This window comes from Oncorhynchus nerka, linkage group LG26 (genome assembly GCF_034236695.1).
Source record: "Oncorhynchus nerka isolate Pitt River linkage group LG26, Oner_Uvic_2.0, whole genome shotgun sequence".
NCBI classification, from domain to species: Eukaryota; Metazoa; Chordata; class Actinopteri; order Salmoniformes; family Salmonidae; genus Oncorhynchus; species Oncorhynchus nerka.
This window is the reverse complement of record NC_088421.1, coordinates 16,949,327-16,969,237: the sequence shown is the minus strand read 5'-3', so window position 1 is coordinate 16,969,237 and position 19,911 is coordinate 16,949,327. Positions and strand designations below refer to the sequence as shown.

Sequence of the window (19,911 nt, the reverse complement as noted above, 5' to 3'; positions counted from 1 at the left end):
TAGATTCTCTCTCTGTGCTTTGGCTCCAACAATAAGTACCTTGGTCTTTAACCGAAGGAAGTTATGAGCCAACCAAGTATTTAAATCACTAATACAGTCTAATAATTTATCCATGGAGCTAAAATCCTCTGTTGACACAGAAATGTAAGGTTGTGTATCGTCTGCGTAGCAGTGAAAATCAATGCTGTGCTTTCTGATAACACTGCCAAGGGGTAACATATATAAACTGAACAGTACCGGACCCAAACTCGAAACTTGTGGAACGCCACGTGATATGTATTTTCTCTGAGTTATGTTCACCAAGGGTCACAAAAAAACTCTCGACCGGTTAAATAGGTATAAAACCAATTTAGAACCGGAGAGGCCAACCCACCTCTCCAGTCTATCCAGAAGGACATCATGGTCAACAGCGTCAAATGCAGCACTTAAATCTAAGAGTACAAGGACAGAGAGCTGTTTGGCATCTGTGTTGGCTCTATAATAATGTACTACTTTAACTAAAGCTGTCTCTGTGCTGGGCACAATAAACACATAGGATTTTTTTTGTTTTGTAAATACAGTTGGAACTTTAAAAAATAATTTTGCTGTTTGAATACCAATTTCTCTAGAATTCTGCTTAAGAATGGAAGGTTGGAGATTGGCCAAAAATTGCTAAAAGCTGAAGTATCAAGATGATCTTTCTTCAGAAGGGCTTTCACCATAGCAGTTTTTAGTGCACACCAATATCCCGTTATTATTCTGGATACTTAAGTATTCTGTTTTTGAGTTGAGTCATATGAACATCATATCCCGTTTCCAATAACCCAAAAAGCTTGTATCCCGTTTATGAGAAACCTGGATAAAATGCCTGGGATATGATGATCTTAGACGGAATACTGTGGCATGTAAACATCTTATCCCGTTTACTGTTATTTTTCAGTCTGTGCAGAGGCTCAGTTTCACATTACATGGGTGTTGTGTGATGTTTTCATCTGATTGTCAAACAAATCACTTCAAAAAGTAGGTTTGATCCACCATACTCAATTCAGAATCATGTATTTTGCTGATACTCATACTGCACTGTATTGCCTACTGGCTATTTTCACCCTTAATTTAGACAAGTTTCAATGACAATGACAGTTACGTGCAAGAAATAGCAACTCATGTCAAAGAAAGCATAAAGGAATTTGAATCGAAGATAAGAAAATATGCATTCAAAAAGGAATTTACGATTGATCTTTCACTTCATGTGTGTGAGCTTGCAGGAAGTAAGTTAGCAGATTCCCATAACAAATTCAGAAGCAACAATGATGCCCTTACTTACCTGGAGCAGAAGAGAACACAATACAACAAAAATTCCAAGCGACACTGCAAAGGTTCCTCATCTGCAGCTGTGATTGGTGAGTGAATTTACAACACACTGAAAGAATCTATTGTACAGGCGGTTTATGACCAGACGGCCATTGACTTGGCTGGAGAAACGCAATTAAGCCACCCACCATTCAGTGGAAACAGGCCTAACACAGAGAAACACATCCTGACATCACTGGCGGAGGAGAACTTTGACAAGTTCATGACCTACATTCACAACCCAAGGAAACACTGAGAAATTTATGGGAGAGAATGTAGAGAAATATATGCTCACAGAAATGTCCAAAGTCATTGCCTTGATTGAAGGGAACATATAACAGCTAAAGAGCAGCGTGTGAGCCATGCATTGCATACAGCAACAAGACGGTCAAAAACAGAAATGGAGACAACAACATGTGGCTTAGAGAGCTTTCCAGGGCTCTAAAAGATGATCTGAAACTAGCAGAAAATCATTTCAGTGATTTCTGTGACATAACCGACTTTGAAGGTCTTGCCAACAGAATCATGGAGATCAACAGAAGCCTCAGCAATGTGTCACTCCTGGACATGAAGCAGTTCAGGGAGAGGCCAGATGAGATTCTGATCAAACCCTTTTGTGATTGCTGCTGGGTACGGTGTCCCTTCTGTAAAGCCATCTGCACAAACACCAAGTGGCATCCAAACCGAAGGATCACAATGTCCCTTTTCATCGCCCTAAACTAATCAATGGATGCCACTTCAAGGACACAGTAGAATTTTGGATAGATTTTTGTACAACTTCAGTAACAAGTAATGGCCGGTTTTACCCATCCCATGAATCAGAAGATAAATATATTTTGAAAGAACACTGAAAAAATGGCCCAGGATTTGCTGATTGGAGCATCACACCAGACCTCTCTGAACTTCCATACTGGAAGTGGTTTGTTTGTCGATTTCAAGAAGATCTGGAAAGGTATTATGACCTAAAATTCCAGGGCAAATAGTTCCATAACCTCATCTTCATATTACCCTTGAGTTTAGTGTACGTGAGATTGTGAATATTATTGCAACAAATATACCATACTATGGGGAAAAAAGATAAACAGTGATAGACTGTGGTCAACCCAGATACATATTTAATATGCCCAACATTTCACTAATACATATATTAGAACAATGATTTGATGAGTGTCATTGCTCCTGTCCTAACCCATTGATCTAACTAAATCACCCCTCATATATTGGGGTCTAGTAGATTTTGAAAGAAGTAAGTTTGAGGTCTCCTTTGATACGAATGTAGGTAATGACGTGTAGGCCTTCACGATTGGGGAACTGGATCTCCTGTCCATCAGGCATCTCCACTTCAAACATGTCGCCCGTCAGCTTCAGCACAATCTTGAGAGGGAGAAACCCCATTTGTTTACATCATTAGTGTTGTAGCACATTCACCCTTACACCCACATGGCCAATTGCAACGAACAAGCTGGACTAAGCATTAGCGCTAACTTCCTTAAAACGATACTAGCGGGAGATTACATGGACATAGGCCCTAATGTTTTCTGTTATATTGAACACCTGAAACATTATGCCCAAGATTCTCAATTTTTATAGTCAGGACCAAACCCCCCTCCCTCCATATTTTCAACCTCCATTTTCACACCTTGAATGTAGAACCCCTTTGGAGTGGATTGTGGATCTCTCTCTTCTCATCACCCCAGCAGCCAGCAATCTTTGAGTTGCACACGAGCACAGTACCATCAGTGTCATCATTGAAGCGTGGGTTAAAGTGCAGTGCCAGGTCATCTTCATCACAGCCCAGGTCGATCTGGAACCTGGATATGGGAAATAGGAAATCCAGAAACCCTAATACGTCTGTCTAACATGAATTGATTTCACACATACAGTATACCAAAACAAAACCCTTCTCTGGTCCGTCCTCTCCTCTTTCGAGCAATAATTTGTGAAACTGGTAGTTTTATTTTTATGCAAAAGATTCATTTATGGGTCCCTCTGTGTGATATAAACACACAAAAAACTGTTAAATGCAGCTCCCAAGTGGTGCAGACACTGCATCTCAGTGCAAGAGGCGTCACTGCAGTACCTGGTTCGAATCCAGGCTGCATCACATCCGGCTGTGATTGAGAGTTCCATAGGGCGGCTCACAATTGGCCCAGCATCGTCCAGGTTTGGCCGGGGTAGGCCGTCATTGTAAACAAGAATTTGTTCTTAACTGACTTGCCTAGTTAAATAAAATGAAAAATGAAAATGTTTAAATGTACCTCTCAGCCTCATCCATAATCCTCCCCTGTACTTTGAACTGGTCTCCAGCTCTCAGCTCCACATGCTTCAGCTCAAGTTCCTATGAAGAACAATATAATTAAATGGAGTGCTTTTGAACATAAGGTAAAAGTAATTTTGTATTTTAATATGACATGTTGGGTTATAAAATATTTAATGACTGACTTTTAATAATCATTGGAATCACAATGTACAGTGCATGCATATATTTATTTTTCAACAATTACCATGTTGTCAAAACATAATCAAGACTCAAGGGCCTGACCTTTTAAATTAATTCACTCAGCAACACATATCTGAGTGCAGTAAGCATGTAGGCCACTATGGCTGCGTTTACACAGGCAGCCCAATTCTGATCTTTTCCCACAAAAGATAAGATTTGGGCTGCCTGTATAAACACAGCCTCTTCAGTAAGTAACTATGTGGAATAAAAGTATCAGCCATGCATGAAAGTTAATGAGACTTACCATTGGCATTGCCATGTTGTCACTGGTGGCGAAAGGGGCCCTGAATGTGGTTTGACTTGCAAGACGGACAGACTGGGATCAGACAAGATAGCCTTATTTACTGAGATACAGAGAGTAAAATGTTTGTTGGAAGTTTGAACTATCCTTTTATGTGCCCAACCCTCCTCACACAGGTCACTCACTGATTAGCATGATAATGAGGCATGATTAATGATGATTCAATAAATAAATAAAAATGATTATCTCACTCACACCCCAATACTAGGTTATTAGAAGAAGCTTGGTGGCAGACTGACAGTGAAGATAGTTGCCTACTAAACTGATGCTTTTACTCACATGGAAAAGCTTGATCTTTGATCAAAGTCAATCTGATCAGTAATCAACTGTGTAGTGCTGCGCTGTATATTATTATCTGGTGGTTTGAGCCCTGAATGCTAATTGGTTGACAGCCTCTAGTGGTGCTGTAATGACAGTGTTTAAAGTAAATGACTGTCCAGTGAAAAATCTCACTTTTAAAAGCTCATGCTGTGTTAACTCATACCCAAATAATGTTATCAACTCATATTTTACTCATATTTTGTGGCCAAAGCATACATTTCAGAAGAAAACACACTTCAAACCCCACCTTAAAGTTGTATCTCAAACAGACCGTTAGAAAAAATGCTTGCTATTTCCTCATATAACGTGATGTCACGTTTTTGTCCCAGACGGCTAATTGGCTCATTGGCTGAGCTGGCTATTAAGTCGTTTACTTGTCATTAATATTTTTAATGACTGGTATACGCCCACAGCATTCTGTTGTTTCAAACACAGAAAAGCGGCTTTTAAACATAATTTAAAAAATGAAGGAAATAACTATTACAACTAATATTGTAATTAATTATAGGTAATATTTAATAGAAATCTGGAACCACTGGACAGTTAAAGTGCATGATCTGCCCTTAACAAATACAACAGTGAATATATTTTATGAATCAACAGTATATTCAGATATATGTGCTGTGAAAGTGTGACTACGTACCTATCCTATCATCCTTTTAGTCTTTGAATGGTCTTCCAAGTGCAAAAAAAAACACAAAAAGCGATTGAAAAACTTTTAGAAAAGGCATCAGGTAGAATAAGTAGATGAATCCACAAATACAATTTTATACATATCTTAAATTACAGCGTGTTCATGAATTTAATGATATAATATTGAAATCCAGTCCAAAACAGTATGGTCCTTGCTATCTGGAATTCTTGGGACCTCCCTACCCCATTGAAGTAGAAACGTTAAATGGTTAAGGTAAGGGTTAAGGTTAGGTAAGGGTGGGACGTCCCAAGTGTTCAGGATAGCGCTGTTTTGCATGTTACTGTTTAATAAATAAAAATATCTTTGGGGAAAGAGGAAAAGGGAATCAGTGACAGTTTCCGCTAAATTCCCGGAAGTGACGAGGACAAGTAAACAGAATCTTCTTTTTGACAGATGAATAACCCGTGAAGTGGTCCGAAGAAATGCAAAATAATCTAAAATAAAATGTACATTTAAAGAAACATTCCCCAGGGGCATGAGATAAACGTTTGTGTTAAGATAACAACGCGCGTCATCAACTGTCGGAGGTATCAACTGTCGGAGGTAAATAGCTGGCAAGTGGCCACCTTTCTTTTTTATCATGCTCATTTGCAATATACATACTGCTGACAGCTGCCAACATTGGGTAGCCTAGCTAGCATGTAGGCTAACCAGTATTTAGGGAAGTGGCTAGGTACGGTGCAGCGGTCCAAGGCACTGCATCGCTGTGCTAGAAGCGTCACTACAGACCCTGGTTCGATTCCAGGCTGTATCACAACCAGCCGTGATTGGGAGTCCAATAGGTTGGCGCGCAATGGGCCCAGCGTCGTTAGGGTTTGGCCGGGGTAGGCCGTCAGTTTAAATAAGAACTTGTTCTTAACTGACTTGCCTGGTTAAATAAAAGCCTAGCTAGGTTTGAACCAGGACCGACAAACTGTGCTTGTGGAGACGACGATCTCGTCATATTCGTCGTCTACTAAAGCCCAGGTACTGGTTCAAGCTAGGCTCAGCTATTTACCGTTGGCTTCATCATTAACTGACAAACTAATTCCAATTTCTTGACAGCAAATAAAGGAAAGCTTTCTAGTTATATTTGTTGCCCACATATTCTGTTACACTTACTGTGTCAGCATTGGCAACCTTAACCCGTGATAGAATTTTGTGTGACATAACTAGTTAACTTATTTTTTTATGTCTTTATAGACTAAGATTAATCAATGCCATTCTTGTTTTCCTCTTAGCCAGATTATACAGGATAAACAGTCCTGGAATGTTCACAGACATGGACTATGAGTTGGAGGAGGACAAACTGTAAGTAAATATGATTTGCATCCTTTTCAAAAAGTGAAAACAGGTTTTTAAAAATGTTTTATGTATGTATGTATGTATGTATGTATGTATGTATGTATGTACATACATATGTATATATACTGCACTGCTCAAAAAAATAAAGGGAACACTTAAACAACACAATGTAACTCCAAGTCAATCACACTTCTGTGAAATGAAACTGTCCACTCAGGAAGCAACACTGATTGACAATAAATTTCACATGCTGTTGTGCAAATCGAATAGACAACAGGTGGAAATTATAGGCATTTAGCAAGACACCCCCAATAAAGGAGTGGTTCTGCAGGTGGTAACCAGGCCACTTCTTAGTTCCTATGCTTCCTGGCTGATGTTTTGGTCACTTTTGAATGCTGGCGGTGCTTTCACTCTAGTGGTAGCATGAGACGGAGTCTACAACCCACACAAGTGGCTCAGGTAGTGCAGCTCATCCAGGATGGCACATCAATGCGAGCTGTGGCAAGAAGGTTTGCTGTGTCTGTCAGCGTAGTGTCCAGAGCATGGAGGCGCTACCAGGAGACCGGCCAGTACATCAGGAGACGTGGAGGAGCAGGACCGCTACCTCCGCCTTTGTGCAAGGAGGAGCAGGAGGAGCACTGCCAGAGCCCTGCAAAATGACCTCCAGCAGGCCACAAATGTGCATGTGTCTGCTCAAAAGGTCAGAAACAGACTCCATGAGGGTAGTATGAGGGCCCGATGTCCACAGGTGGGGTTGTGCTTGCAGCCCAACACCATGTAGGACGTTTGGCATTTGCCAGAGAACACCAAGATTGGCAAATTCGCCACTGGCGCCCTGTGCTCTTCACAGATGAAAGCAGGGTCACACTGAGGATGTACAGTCTGGAGACGCCGTGGAGAACGTTCTGCTGCCTGCAACATCCTCCAGCATGACCGGTTTGGCGGTGGGTCAGTCATGGTGTGGGGTGGAATTTCTTTGGGGGGGTGCACAGCCCTCCATGTGCTCGCCAGAGGTAGCCTGACTGCCATTAGGTACCGAGATGAGATCCTCAGACCCCTTGTGAGACCATATGCTGGTGCGGTTGGCCCTGGGTTCCTCCTAATGCAAGACGATGCTAGACCTAATGTGGCTGGAGTGTGGCAGCAGTTCCTGCAAGAGGAAGGCATTGATGCTATGGACTGGCCCGCCCGTTCCCCAGACCTGAATCCAATTGAGCACATCTGGGACATCATGTCTCGCTCCATCCACCAACGCCACGTTGCACCACAGACTGTCCAGGAGTTGGCAGATGCTTTAGCCCAGGTCTGGGAGGAGATCCCTCAGGAGACAATCCGCCACCTCATCAGGAGCATGCCCAGGCGTTGTAGGGAGGTCATACAGGCACGTGGAGGCCACACACACTACTGAGCCTCATTTTGACTTGTTTTAAGGACATTACATCAAAGTTGGATCAGCCTGTAGTGTGGTTTTCCACTTTAATTTTGTGTGACTCCAAATCCAGACCTCCATGGGTTGATAAATTTGATTTCCATTGATAATTTTTGCGTGAGTTTGTTGTCAGCACATTAAAGAAAAAAGTATTTAATAAGAATATTTCTTTCATTCAGATCTAGGATGTGTTATTTTAGTGTTCCCTTTATTTTTTTGAGCAGTGTGTATATATGTGTGTGTGTGTGTGTGTGGTGTGTGTGTGAACAGAAATACCTTATTTACATAAGTATTCAGACCCTTTGTCATGAGACTCGAAATTCAGCTCAGGTGCATCCTATTTCCCATGATCATCCTTGAGATGTTTCTACAACTTGGAGTCTACCTGTGTTAAATTCAATTGATTGGACATCATTTGGAAAGGCATACACTTGTCTATATAAGGTCCCACAGTTGACAGTGCATGGCTGAGCAAAAACCAAGCCATGAGGTTGAAGGAATTGTCTGTAGTGCTTTGAGACAGGATCGTGTCAAGACAGAGATCTGGGGAAGGGTACCAAAAAATGTCTGCAGCATTGAAGGTCCACAACAACAGTTGTCCCCATAATTCTTATATGGAAGAAGTTTGGAACCACCAAGACTCTTCCTAGAGCTGGCCGCCAGGCCAAACTGACCAAGAACCCGACGGTCACGCTGACAGAGCTCCAGAGTTCCTCTGTGGAGATGGTTGTCCTTAGGGAAAGGTTTTCCCATCTCTGCAGCACTCCACCAATCAGGCATTTATGCTAGAGTGGCTTGACTGAAGCCATTCCTCCAGTAAAAGGCACAAAACAGTCCACTTGGAGTTTGCCAAAAGGCACCTAAAGGAATCTGATCATGAGAAACAAGATTCTCTAGTCTGATGAAACCAAAATTGAACTCTTTGGACTGAATGCCTAGCATCACATCTGGTGGGAACCAGGCACCGCTCATCACCTGGCCAATACCATCCCTACGGTGAAGCATGGTGGTGGCAGCATCATGGTTTGGGGATGTTTTTCAGTAGCAGGGACTCTGAGACTAGTCAGGATCAAGGGAAAGATGAACGGCGCAAAGTACAGAGGGATCATTGATGAAAACCTGCTCCAGAGCGCTCAGGACCTTAGACTCAGGCGAAGGTTCACCTTGACAACAATGACCCAAACCACACAGCCAAGACAATGCAGGAGTGGCTTCGGGACAAGTCTCTGAATGTCCTTGAGTGGCCCAGCCAGAGCCGGACTTGAACCTGATCAAACATCTCTTGAGAGACCTGAAAATATTGGGAGAAACTCCCCAAATACAGGTGTGCCAAACTTGTAGCATCATACCCAAGAAGACTTGAGGCTGTAATCGCTGCCAAAGATTCTTCATCAAAGTACTGAGTAAAGGGTCTGAATACTTATGTAAATGTAATATTTCCGGGGGGGTATTATACATTTGCCAAAACTTCTAATAACCTGTTTTTGTTTTGCCATTATGGGGGTATTGTGTGTAGATTGATGAAGGAAATAAAACATTTAATACATTTTAGAATAAGGCTGTAACGTACCAAAATGTGGAAAAAGTGAAGGGGTCTGAATACTTTACAAATGCACTGTACATCTAATCTAATTGGCTTTGACAGCGCTTGCTTTCCCAAATCATATTGTAGACACTAGACAGACAATGTATTAACAAGATCTCCAATTATTCTTCAACAGGGGGATCCCTACAGTCCCTGGGACTATATCCCTGAAGAAGGATGCTCAGAACCTTATAGGGATCAGCATCGGGGGTGGGGCGCAGTACTGTCCCTGTCTCTACATTGTACAGGTATTATGCACCTCTATACTGTACCTCAGTCCATTAGAGCGGTTGTTTGGTTCAGTAGCTATGTAACCAGAGTGTTAACTAAATCAGGAACATTAGATTATAGATGCATTGCATAAACCATTATCTTGAACTTTCTTAAAGCAGTTTGTTTTAAGGCTCTGTGCTCTTATGGCTTGGTTTTTGTCATTATTGGATATATTCTTTACCTGTAACTGGGATCTCTGTCAGGTCTTTGACAACACCCCTGCTGCTCTGGAGGGGACTCTGGCGGCTGGCGATGAGATCACAGGAGTGAACGGCAAACCTGTGAAGGGCAAGACAAAGGTGGAGGTGGCAAAGATGATTCAGGCTGTCCAGGTACAATAAGAGGGCTTGGAATCAGCTTTTCAATCCATTTTTGTTTGATACTGCAAAAGACTACAAACCAGTTAGTGTATTTCCTATAGTTATTTTTTTGTTAGCCACACAACCCAAACCTTGTACCAACACTGACAAAACTAACAAGACTAACACTTACCAGTAGATAAAAATAGAAAGTCCAAAGCCACAGTATTTAATTCTGGATTCTGTGTTTTTTTATCAGTAAATGACCAGTCAGTCTGAAAAGGACTGCGGTCACTATTCGATGTTAAATGATAGGGACACCTCAGATCGCTCAGCGGAGCTAGTGAGAACAGGACAATAGCCAGGAGTTTGGACCCTCTTGTCACCAGTGTGGAGCGGCAATGTTGTTTTTAAATCCATTGTGACGACACAGGAAGCTATGCGAGTTCAATGACTACCCCACCATGGTCTGTGCTCAGGATTAGAGAGATGGGGAGAGACGCTCCACTGTCTGTATAAAGGATTAGTATGTGCCATTGTAGCCCTTAGGCTTCGCTGACTCTTTCATTTTTTTTGCATGCTATGACCACTGAGTTGAAATTGTCACAGTGGTATTTATTGATATTACTTGCAAACGTTGTGCAGTTTTATCAGAGAATCTGTCATTCTTATGTTTCTACACTTGCAGAAGCACCTTTGTTTGGCTTAGACTGCTATATTGTGCAGTCTTGTCCTTCATGGTTTTCAGTTGAAATTAGTTGCAGACACACTTTGTACACATGGATTGTTTGGCAATACCTTGTTGACTATAACCTGCCTGTAACACGAATCCCCAGACTAACCAGGGGAGAAAGCCAATGTTGGGTAGATCTAGCAATACTGTATTGCCTGGGGAACTCCATAGGCTATATATTTTAGTTTGAGTAATATGATCCCTGGGGGAAGTGTCTGTGGATTTGCATCATGGTTTTTATTATACTGAGGTGGTGTTTGAGTGACTGTCTTATCTCATCCATTCATTCCTCTTGTCTTTGCAGGGAGAAGCAACGATCCACTACAACAAGCTGCAGGCTGACCCCAAACAGGGGAAGTCGCTGGACATAGGTAACAGTCGCAGAATACATCTCTAAAATATACAGGTAATTGACAAAATAAAGGAAACACCAATATAGTGTCTTAATAGGACGTTAGGCCGTCACAAGCCGCTAGAGCAGATTGAATTCTCCTTGGCATAGATTCTACAAGTGTCTGGAACTCTACTGGAGGGATGCGACACCATTCTTCCACAAGAAATTCCATAATTTGATGATTTGTTGTTGATGGTGGTGGAAAAGGCTGTCTCAGGCGCCGCTCCAGAATCTGCTCTGGGGTTGAGATCGGGTGACTGGCAGGGCCGTGGCATATCATGAAACATCAACAAATTGAGCAGTCCTTTTCGCTGAAGCTCTTGTCAAACTTGCCCCAGCAATCATCCCTCTTGCAAAGTCACTAAGATCTTTTCTAGCCATGGTAGCCAAAATATTTTTTTTAAAATTTTTTTTTATACATGACCCTGCATATGACGGGATATTAATTCCACAACTGTGTGGAAGCACCTGCTTTCAATATACAGTACATTGTATCCCTCATTTACTCAAGTGTTTCCTTTATTTTGGCAGTTTCCTATATATGGGTAGAGTACCATTCTTACTCACCAGAAAGACAGATGCTACCATCATAGTATGTTTTTACATCTGGTGTGTTTTAGTGCTGAAGAAGGTGAAGCACCGCCTGGTGGAGAACATGAGCTCTGGTACAGCCGACGCTCTGGGGCTCAGCAGAGCCATACTCTGCAATGGTGAGACTGGGACAAAACACGCTGTCCATCCGTCTGGCCATGTTATACATTTCTATTATTTCTGACTTTACTTTCCTCATTGCATACACTTGAAGCCAATTACAGTCAATTGAAGCCAATTTAGTTGACATCACCCCTAAGATACTGGCCCTGTCCGAATAACTGTACTAGCGTACCACATACTTAAACTATATACTAATTTCGTCATTTGATCTCGTAGAATTCACTTGCCTTTTCTGACTCGTGTGCTTGACAAAAGCTGATAATCAGATAAATTGATGCGCAGTACAAAGATGAACGAATGGCGGGAGTCAACGCAATCACGTATTAGATGACTCATTCGGAGTACTATTTAAAATCTATCAACTTTTTTCAGATACTATCTAGTGTATTCGGACATGGCCACTGCATAAGCTCTGTGCAATCTGATGATGACTGATATCATCTGGACCGGAGAGGGGCACTATGCTACTACTGTAAGTGTCCTCATACTAGGCCCTTTTTGTTTTCAGATGGTCTGGTGAAGAGGCTGGAAGAGTTGGAGAAAACAGCAGAGCTGTACAAAGGTATTTTTTAAATGATTAATGTTATTATGTGTGACATTCTCCATACGTTCTCCCCTCTTCATGCACCACTGTCCTTGTTTGTCTCTTTACAGGCCTGATGGAGCACACGAAAAGACTGCTCAGAGCCTTCTTTGAACTCTCTCAGACACACAGAGGTGAGTTGCCACGCCTTGAAACTACACAAACGTTATGTTAAACTACAGATCTAGACACAATATAACCATGTACTATGATCATACTCAAGCTCCCTCACACACTGAAAGCGAACAGGTTTGTATTTACAGTAATGTGTTGCATGCCATGAGACTGGATGATGTTTGATTGTTCCACACTCTCCCTCTGCCTGGACGACCCTCAGCGTTTGGGGATGTGTTCTCTGTGATCGGGGTACGGGAGCCTCAGGCTGCAGCCAGTGAGGCCTTTGTGAAGTTTGCTGAGGCTCATCGCAACATGGAGAAGTACGGTATCCAGCTGCTAAAGACCATCAAGCCTGTGAGTAGTAGAAGAAATTAACAAACAGTCAAATCAATACACAAACCATTAACAGGATTCATATGCCAACACCCCAACAAGCTTGCATTCACTCCTGCATATACCTATATTAGATAACTTCCATCCCCACACATCCATATATATATATTGGGAATCAATTAATCATGTTCCTCTCTCTGTCTCCTGTTTTGTAGATGCTCCATGACCTGAACACCTACCTTCATAAGGCTATACCAGACACCAAGCTCACCATCCGCAAATACCTGGATGTCAAATTTGAGTACTTGGTGAGAGCAGACCCCTTATTCAAAAGGTCAACATTGATCAACTAAAAACTGGGCCTAAACTGTACCGAAGCGTTTATTTCTAATGTGTTAGTCATTGGCTTAAAGGTTAATCCATTTTGTGTTCCAGTCTTACTGTCTGAAAGTGAAGGAGATGGATGATGAAGAGTACAGCTGCATTGTGAGTACCTTACCTTACTTCCTATGCCTGTAGTACACACAGAAACATTGATATATCAATGAGTAACAAAGTGGATCTCTGTAGCGTGTTTGTGATTGAGTTTTTCTTATATACCTGTGTGCTTCCTTAGGCGATGGGAGAGCCCATGTATCGCGTCGGCACCGGGAACTACGAGTACCGGCTTGTGCTGCGGTGTCGACAGGAGGCCCGTGCTCGGTTTGCCAAGATGAGAAAGGATGTGCTGGAGAAGATTGAGCTACTGGACCAGAAACATGGTTTGTTCTCTCTCTGTTTGTCTACCTAGGAGAATCATCCTCTCCATTAACGCTCTGTCCAGCTACCTGTAATTAGTGGACAGAGTATCTCTCCAAACAGTCTCTCTCTGTTTGCCCATTACTAATGGATATAAAAGCCTTTCCACAGGGCAAAAACTGGGTATAGCAACGTTGTGTCCACGTGGAAAACTGATTTGGATTTGCAAAATCATCAACGCAAGGGAATTAAAATAAAATAAAAATTCACCCAACTTTATAATAATTATTTTAGATTGTTGGATTCAAGTTAGTTGAAACCTCAATCAAATGTAAATCAAAACTAGACGTTAAAACTGACATCTGTGCCCAGTGTGGGTAAATTTTATTTAATGTATGATCAGTCCCTCTCTCCCTGCTTCACGATATACTAATGTATCAGGCTGAGCGTTTCTCGGCACAGATGGCCTACTAATTGTAAACAACACTTTCTTTGACCTCTGCACTGCTAGGAAATATCAGATCTGTCTAAAGTATGGTATAAAGGTAGGGTGCGTGTTAACATCTTTCTCCCTTCCTGCTTCAGTCCAGGACATCGTGTTCCAGCTGCAACGTTTTGTGTCAGGCATGTCGCGCTACTACGACGAGTGCTATGCCGTGCTGAAGGATGCTGACGTTTTCCCCATCGAGGTGGACCTCTCCCGCACAATGATCAACTACGGCAGCCAGTCACGCTCCTTCACAGAAGAAGAGGAAGAGGAGGGGGGGGAAGGAAGTGAAGAACAGGATGGAGGTGCTGGCAAGCAGGCTGAGAACGGTGCTGAAAAACTGATTGATGATTATTGAGAGTTAATATGATTGTTTTCTGGAGCAAAATTCCACCTACGTCTATCAACTGCCACTCTGCATTTATTTAGCAATGATTAGTTAAATATGTGGAAATGGTCAGCAAAGTCATCACAATGGAAAATACTACTGTAAATTGCTGCTATTCAACTGTACTGGAACTAACTATTGCAACCTACTGTAACCAATACCATTTCCACAACTGACAGCCATCACTGTAACTAAGTTTTTGGGGCTTGAATTGATTCAACAGGTTTTTTCTGGGTCAGTTTATTCTGCAAGTTTATTTCTAGTTCCTACCAAACACGCATATCAGATTGGTGGATGATATTTCCTTAAAAAAAAGTTATATCGTTGCTAAATGAGTGCAGCATAGTATGTTACAGAATGATTGGGCAAAGTGTATTTTTATCTACAGGTTTTAGGAGGTGCTGATGCTTCAGTTTAGGAGTGTATATATGTTTGGGGTGCCTTCAGTCTCATTTGAATCATATGTGAACAGACGTGTCTATTCTCAACAAGTGGCCAGTCCTGTCTTGATGAGATGACCGTGGTTAAATGCTGTTCCCAATAAAATGATGTAGTCATTTGGGGCGAGCACATGACTAAAAGTCATCATTAACCAGGGCTGGCCACAGACCAAAATAGGACTCATTTTCCATTGACACAAGCCCTGATGTTACAAGTTTAACAGTCCCACTCAATATTTTGCATTGTATCTGCACTAAACCACATGACATTTTAATGGGGTAGCTGAACATAGTGAGGTACAAATCACTTGTAAAGGATGAGTGTGCAAGGGCAAGGTTCAGCCCATACCACATTTTAAACTAGATGAAGGAACCTCGGTCAAATGAAATGTTCTAATTCCAGTGTGTTTTTTGTTATTGTTAAGGATGTCTCTGCCTCGCTGCTGCACCCGATGCTAGATTCTCAGCCCCACTACAGTTTAATAATCACAAAACAAGTGCAGTAGAGGGCTGTGTTCTTTCAAATTGGAATGTATTTAATCAAAGGGACCTTTGTTGTCTTTATGTTTTTATTTGTCAACTACTGAACTGTATTGATTTTGTGCTGAAGCTTTAATCTGGTTACATTGAAGTTTCTGGTTACATTAAAGTTTCTGCAAAAAAAGATTTGGTAACCATTCTGTGTGTAAAGATAAAAAATATAACTGGATTGTTTGGATCACATGTTTACATGTGACCTTCTTTGCACGCTTTGAGGATAACACAGAGCCCCCGACGCAGCTCGCTACCAAGGACTGTGTGCTCTCCTTCTCCGTGGCCGACGTGAGTAAAACATTTACAGTGGCTTGTGAAAGTATTCACCCCCTTGGCATTTATCCTATTTTGTTGCCTTACAACCTGGAATTAAAATAGATTTTTTGGGGAGTTTATCATTTGATTTACACAACATGCCTACCACTTTGAAGATTTTTAAACGGAAAACTTTTCACCCTCCCCAAAGTCAGTACTTTGTAGAGCCACCTTTTGCAGCAATTACAGCTGTAAGTCTCTTGAGGTATGTCTCTATAAGCTTGGCACATCTAGCCACTAGGATTTTTGCCCATTCTTCAAGGCAAAACTGTTCCATTTCCTTCAAGGTGGATGGGTTCCGCTGGTGTACAGCAATCTAAGTCATACCACAGATTCTCAATTGGATTGAGGTCTGGGCTTTGACTAGGCCATTCAAGACATTTAAATGTTTCCCCTTAAACCACTCGAGTGTTGCTTTAACAGTATGCTTGGGGTCATTGTCCTGCTGGAAGGTGAACCTCTGTCCCAGTCTCAAATCTCTGAAAGACTGAAACATGTTTCCCTCAAGAATTTCCCTGTATTTAGCGCCATCCATTATTCTTTCAATTCTGACCAGTTTGCCAGTCCCTGCTGATGAAAAACATCCCCACAGCATGATGCTGCCACCACCATGCTTCACTGTGGGGATTGTATTCTCAGGGTGATGAGAGGTGTTGGGTTTGCGTCTGACATAGCGTTTTGCTTGATGGCCAAAAAACTCAATTTCAGTCTCATCTGACCAGAGTACCTTCTTCCATATGTTTGGAGAGTCTCCCACATGCCTTTTGGCGAACACCAAATGTGGTTGCTTATTTTTTACTTTAAGCAATGGCTTTTTTCTGGTCACTCTTCTATAAAGCCCAGCATTGTGGAGTGTGCTGCTTAAAGTGGTCCTATGGACAGATACTCCAATCTCCGCTGTGGAGCTTTGCAGCTCCTTCAGGGTTATCTTTGGTGTCATTGTTGCCTCTCTGATTAATGCCCTCCTTGCCTGGTCCATGAGTTTTGGTGGGCGGCCCTCTCTTGGCAGGTTTGTTGTGATGCCATATTCTTTCCATTTTTTAATAATGGATTTAATGATGCTCCGTGGGATGTTCAAAGTTTCCGATTTTTTTATAATCGAACCCTGATCTGTACTTCTCCAACTTTTTCCCTGACCTGTTTGGAGAGCTCTTTGGTATTCATTGTGCCCCTTGCTTAGTGGTGTTGCAGACTCTGGGGTCTTTCAGAACAGGTGTATAGATACTAAGATCATGTGACAGATCATGTGACACTTAGATTGCAAACAGGTGGACTTTATTTAACTAATTATGTAACTTCTGAAGATAATTGGTTGCACCAGATCTTATTTAGGGGCTTCATAGCAAAGGGGGTGAAAACACCTGCACGCACCACTTTTTTTAATATATTTTTTAAACTTTTTTTTTTTTTAAACAAGTTCTTTTTAAAATTTCACTTCACCAATTTGGACTGTTTTGTGTATGTCCATTACATGAAATCCAAATAAAAATCTATTTAAATTACAGATTGTAATGCAACAAAATAGGGAAAATGCCAAGGGGGATGAATACTTTTCCAAGGCACTGTAAAAGTGTTAAACCTCGCAAGGCTGCCGGCTCAGACGTCATCCCTAACCGTGCCCTCAGAGCATGCGCAGACCAGCTGGCTGGTGTGCTCACGGGCATATTCAATCTTCCTATCCCAGTCTGCTGTCCCCACAGGCTTCAAGATGGCCACCATTGTTCCTGTACCCAAGAAAGCAAAGGTAACTGAACTTAATGACTATCGCCCCGTAGCACTCAACTCTGTCATCGTGAAGTGCTTTGAAAGACTAGTCATAGTCACTAGTCATATATCACCTCTACCTTACCTGCCACCATAGACCCACTTCAATTTGCTTACCGCCCCAATAGATCCACAGTCGATGCAATCGCCATCACTGCACACTGCCCTATCCCATCTGGACAAGAGGAATACCTATGTAAGAATGTTGTTTATTGATTATAGCTCAACATTCAACACCATAGTACCCTCCAAGCTCATCATTAAGCTCGAGGCCCTGGGTCTGGACTTCCTGAGGGGCTGCCCCAGGTGGTGAAGGTAGGAAACATCACCTCCACTCTGCTGATACTCAACACAGTGGCCCAACAATGGTGCGTGCTCAGCCCCCTCCTGTACTCCCTGTTCCCCCATGACTGTGTTGCCAAGCACCCCTCGAACTCAATCATCAAGTCTGCAGACGACACAACATTAGTAGGCTTTGTTACCAATGATGACGAGACGTGAGGGTGAGGGTTCTGGGAGTGTGATGCCTGGAAAACAACCTCTCACTCAATGTCAACAAAACAAAGGAGATGATCGTGGACTTCAGGAAACAGCAGAGGGTGCACCCCCTATCTACATCAACGGGACCGCAGTGGTGAAGGCGACACAACAGAGCCTCTTCAACCTCAGGAGGCTAAAGAAATGTGGCTTGTCACCTAAAACCCTCACAAACGTTTACAGATGCACAATTGAAAGCATCCTGTCGGGCTGTATCACCGCCTGGTATGGAAACTGCACCGCCTGCAACCGCAAGGCTCTCCAGAGGGTGGGGCTGTGCTTTGGCAAAGTGGGTGGGGTTATATCCCGCTTGTTTGGCCCTGCCCCCAGACCCCTCCTGTCTCAGACTCCAGTATTTATGCTGCAGTAGTTTGTGTCGGGGGGCTAGGGTCAGTCTGTTATATCTGGAGTACTTCTCCTATCTTATCCGGTGTCCTGTGTGAATTTAAGTATGCGCTCTCTCTAATTCTCTCTCTCTTTCTTTCTCTCTCTCTGAGGACCTGAGCCTTAGGACCATGCCTCAGGACTACATGGCCTGATGGCTCCTTGCTGTCCCCAATCCCCAACAGCTCCTTTCTCAAGGCCATCAGACTGTTAAACAGCCATCACTAGCACATTAGATGCTGCTGCCTATAGGCATAGACTGGAAAACACTGGCCACTTCAAGGAATGGAACACTAGTCACTTTAATAATGTTTACATGTCTTGCATTACTTATCTCATATGTACTGTTTTCTATTCTTCTACGGTATCTTCGTCACTTAATAATGTTTACATATCTGCCATTACTCATCTGACATGTATATACTGTTTTCTATCTTTCTACGGTATCTTAGTCACTTAATAATGTTTACATATCTTGCATTACTCATCTGATATGTATATACTGTGTTCTATACTATTCTAATGTATTTTAGTCCGTTCTGCACTGACATTGCTCGACCATATATGTATATAGTCTTAATTAATTCCTACTTAGATTTGTGTGTATTGGGTATATGTTGGGTAACTTGTTAGATATTACTGCACTGTTGGAGCTAGAAGCGCAAGCCCTTCGCTACACCCGCAATAACATCTGCTAAACACGTGTATGTGACCAATACGTTTAGATTTGATATGATGCTATGCGGTACGTATGAGGAAAATGAACGTTAACGAATTACTCTAAATTTAAAATGACACGACCCCGCTTATTTGCTCGCACTCGCCCCAGTGGCCTAATGGATAAGGCACTGGCCTCCTAAGCCAGGGATTGTGGGTTCGAGTCCCATCTGGGGTGGACTATTCTTTTGCGTCAAATTTCCTTTTCCTTCATTGGAATTAAGGGTTCGATCATTAATCGTATTCTGGATGATGTATTTGGTACCGTATGTTATATAATGTAATGACTTTAGTGGAGTATACTTGTTTCACTTTGTAGGCTGATACAATGGGATCTTGCTTCTGTTGAGAAATCCAAGATGGAGGGTAACCAATCGAGATAAATTGTGTCATGAACAACATTCCCGAGAGCAACAATAGAGGAATCGGCAGGTTCGTCTTTGAAATAAAAATCCGTCATTGTAACGGATGTAAACTGATAAAATTGTGAAAATATGCCATAATTGGACTAGATAATGCTACACAAGGTTAGAATGTTGTTATATAAATTCAACAAAAAAATGATTTGTTCATTTGAAGAATATATATATTTTTAATGTGGATATATTTGAATTTAGAATTGCATTGGGCGCATAATTACAGTTTATGCACTGTACAGCCTAACCTATGGGATTGTGCACCCAGACATGGGGTATCAGCCTACTCAGTGACACTCACA

The 19,911-nt window shown here is 42.1% G+C and overlaps 2 protein-coding genes and 1 non-coding gene across 12 annotated transcripts; 2 read left to right on the top strand and 1 right to left on the bottom strand.

Annotated features, from left to right (window-relative positions):
• Window positions 1-2,419: 2,419 nt before the first annotated feature.
• On the bottom strand, window positions 2,420-9,988 carry LOC115110521 (galectin-2-like). Of its 6 annotated transcripts, none has more exons than XM_029636249.2 (5): window positions 9,898-9,988; window positions 4,074-4,145; window positions 3,588-3,667; window positions 2,969-3,140; window positions 2,420-2,703 (listed from the first exon to the last, which is right to left on the bottom strand). In XM_029636249.2, the coding sequence occupies exons 2-5, from the start codon at window positions 4,086-4,088 to the stop codon at window positions 2,557-2,559; spliced, it is 414 nt and encodes a 137-aa protein (XP_029492109.1). In that variant the 5' UTR covers window positions 4,089-4,145; window positions 9,898-9,988; the 3' UTR covers window positions 2,420-2,556. The 6 variants fall into 6 exon arrangements, with proteins under 6 accessions (XP_029492109.1, XP_029492114.1, XP_064866241.1 ...); XM_029636254.2 differs by having other exon boundaries at window positions 4,074-4,128; window positions 9,898-9,987; XM_065010169.1 differs by lacking the exon at window positions 9,898-9,988 and adding an exon at window positions 5,095-5,132.
• Window positions 5,491-15,608, top strand: LOC115110520 (PRKCA-binding protein-like). Of its 5 annotated transcripts, none has more exons than XM_029636247.2 (13): window positions 5,491-5,672; window positions 6,370-6,435; window positions 9,580-9,691; window positions 9,920-10,048; window positions 11,053-11,119; window positions 11,763-11,852; window positions 12,365-12,418; window positions 12,511-12,573; window positions 12,777-12,910; window positions 13,105-13,197; window positions 13,325-13,375; window positions 13,506-13,650; window positions 14,213-15,608. In XM_029636247.2, the coding sequence occupies exons 2-13, from the start codon at window positions 6,395-6,397 to the stop codon at window positions 14,470-14,472; spliced, it is 1,239 nt and encodes a 412-aa protein (XP_029492107.2). In that variant the 5' UTR covers window positions 5,491-5,672; window positions 6,370-6,394; the 3' UTR covers window positions 14,473-15,608. The 5 variants fall into 5 exon arrangements, with proteins under 5 accessions (XP_029492107.2, XP_029492106.2, XP_064866240.1 ...); XM_029636246.2 differs by having other exon boundaries at window positions 6,366-6,435; XM_065010168.1 differs by having other exon boundaries at window positions 5,491-5,688.
• A 3,690-nt stretch (window positions 15,609-19,298) lies between these two features.
• Window positions 19,299-19,371, top strand: trnar-ccu (transfer RNA arginine (anticodon CCU)). The gene has a single exon. It is a non-coding gene; the product is annotated as a tRNA-Arg (tRNA).
• The last annotated feature ends 540 nt before the right edge of the window (window positions 19,372-19,911 follow it).

Excerpts from the sequence above, each read along its gene's own strand:
- LOC115110521 (XM_029636249.2), bottom strand. Across the intron at positions 3,141-3,587 it reads ATTATGGATGAGGCTGAGAG|GTTCCAGATCGACCTGGGCT; the intron begins GTACATTTAAAC and ends TCCCATATCCAG. Across the intron at positions 2,704-2,968 it reads AAAGGGGTTCTACATTCAAG|ATTGTGCTGAAGCTGACGGG; the intron begins GTGTGAAAATGG and ends CTCCCTCTCAAG.
- LOC115110520 (XM_029636247.2), top strand. The coding sequence starts at position 6,395 with ATGTTCACAGACATGGACTATGAGTTGGAGGAGGACAAACT. Across the intron at positions 12,419-12,510 it reads AACAGCAGAGCTGTACAAAG|GCCTGATGGAGCACACGAAA; the intron begins GTATTTTTTAAA and ends GTCTCTTTACAG. Across the intron at positions 13,651-14,212 it reads GCTACTGGACCAGAAACATG|TCCAGGACATCGTGTTCCAG; the intron begins GTTTGTTCTCTC and ends TTCCTGCTTCAG.